Raw genomic sequence first — 1,312 nt, 5'->3', positions numbered from 1 at the left:
TTTTCAATTGATAATTAGCTCACAATAAGTTCACTTTAGTTACTCACACAACTTGACACAAGTCCGGACTTATAAGTCCGGACCTGAACCTGAACCTCTGGACTTGAGTCCGGACCTGAACCTGAATGTGAGTCCAGGTACACAGCACTAGGCGTCCTATTAGGTTACACGTTCAGCACACACACACACGTTCAGCACACACACACACGTTCAGCACACACACACACGTTCAGCACACACACACACGTTCAGCACACACACACACTTTCAGCACACACACACACGTTCAGCACACACACACAGTCTCACCGTTTTTTGGTGTGTCCCAAACTGGGGGTGGGCGATCCCCCTTCGTCCGACAGCTGGAAGAGGGGAGAGAGAGAGTCCTCGTCCTCCAGTGGGGGGCAGGGGGAGGCTGGAGTACTGGAGGGGGCGGGGCTCTGATCCACAGGGGCGGGGCTAAGGATTGGCTGGACCTCCTCCTCCTCTTCCTCCCCAGGACCAGGGCTCTGGACTGGGATCAGGTCTGGGGAAGAGGGTCTGACGGGAGGCTCCTTCTCTGGACTGGAAGCTGGAGCAGGACTGGGGGCCGGTGGCGCTGAGAGAGGGGTCAGGGGAAGGGTTATTAATGGGAACTATAACTGAATTAAAACAATATCCTTTATATCAAAATAAAAAAAGTTAAAAAGAAAATTATTTTTAATTCGTGCTTATTTAGTTTATTCCTATAATAAATAATAAGGAATACAAATGTGTCTGATGCAGAAAGAAAGGAGCTACCTTGAAATGATATTGGCTGGTTAAAAAAAATATAAATTATAAGACAAACAAAATAAAAAATAGGTTAAAAAAGTATTAAATTAACAAAATGAAACTCCACTGACCTAGGTCGGGGTCCGGCTCTGTCTCTGGTTCTGGACTGGGATCAGGTTCTGGGTTTGTGTTGGACTTCCTCCTGGAGGTGGAGCGACGACGTCCTGTTGTCTTCTCCTTCATCTCTGTGTGCACACACACACACACTTAATCAATCAACGTGAACTCAATGAAGATGAGACTAATCATCAGAGAAGCTCAGGTAAACTCACCTGTCTTCTGGGGGGGGTTTTTCTCCGTGGCGTCCATACTCTCTTCATCATCTACCTGGGCTCGACCTCGACTCCGCCCCCTACACACACACACACACACACACACACACACACACACACACACACACACACACACACACACACACACACACACACACACACACACACACACACACACACACACACACACACGACACACACAACTACACTACACACACATACTAGTT

General features: G+C 47.9%; 1 protein-coding gene across 1 annotated transcript; it reads right to left on the bottom strand.

The window, feature by feature from the left end:
- Positions 1–293: 293 nt before the first annotated feature.
- LOC104967434 (protein TsetseEP-like) lies at positions 294–1,156 on the bottom strand. Its single transcript, XM_010796879.1, has 3 exons — positions 1,086–1,156; positions 885–998; positions 294–598 (listed from the first exon to the last, which is right to left on the bottom strand). The coding sequence occupies exons 1-3, from the start codon at positions 1,120–1,122 to the stop codon at positions 306–308; spliced, it is 444 nt and encodes a 147-aa protein (XP_010795181.1). The 5' UTR covers positions 1,123–1,156; the 3' UTR covers positions 294–305.
- Between the last annotated feature and the right edge of the window lie 156 nt (positions 1,157–1,312).

This window comes from Notothenia coriiceps, unplaced genomic scaffold (genome assembly GCF_000735185.1).
Source record: "Notothenia coriiceps isolate Sejong01 unplaced genomic scaffold, NC01 NC01_scaffold00037287, whole genome shotgun sequence".
NCBI lineage: Eukaryota > Metazoa > Chordata > Actinopteri > Perciformes > Nototheniidae > Notothenia > Notothenia coriiceps.
Note: the sequence above shows the minus strand (reverse complement) of the source record. Positions and strands in the feature narration are given on the sequence as shown.

Coding starts and splice junctions, on each gene's coding strand:
- LOC104967434 (XM_010796879.1), bottom strand. CDS start 1,122: ATGGACGCCACGGAGAAAAACCCCCCCCAGAAGACAG. Junction 999..1,085: donor AAACCCCCCCCAGAAGACAG/GTGAGTTTACCT, acceptor GTGTGCACACAG/AGATGAAGGAGAAGACAACA. Junction 599..884: donor AGAGCCGGACCCCGACCTAG/GTCAGTGGAGTT, acceptor CCCCTCTCTCAG/CGCCACCGGCCCCCAGTCCT.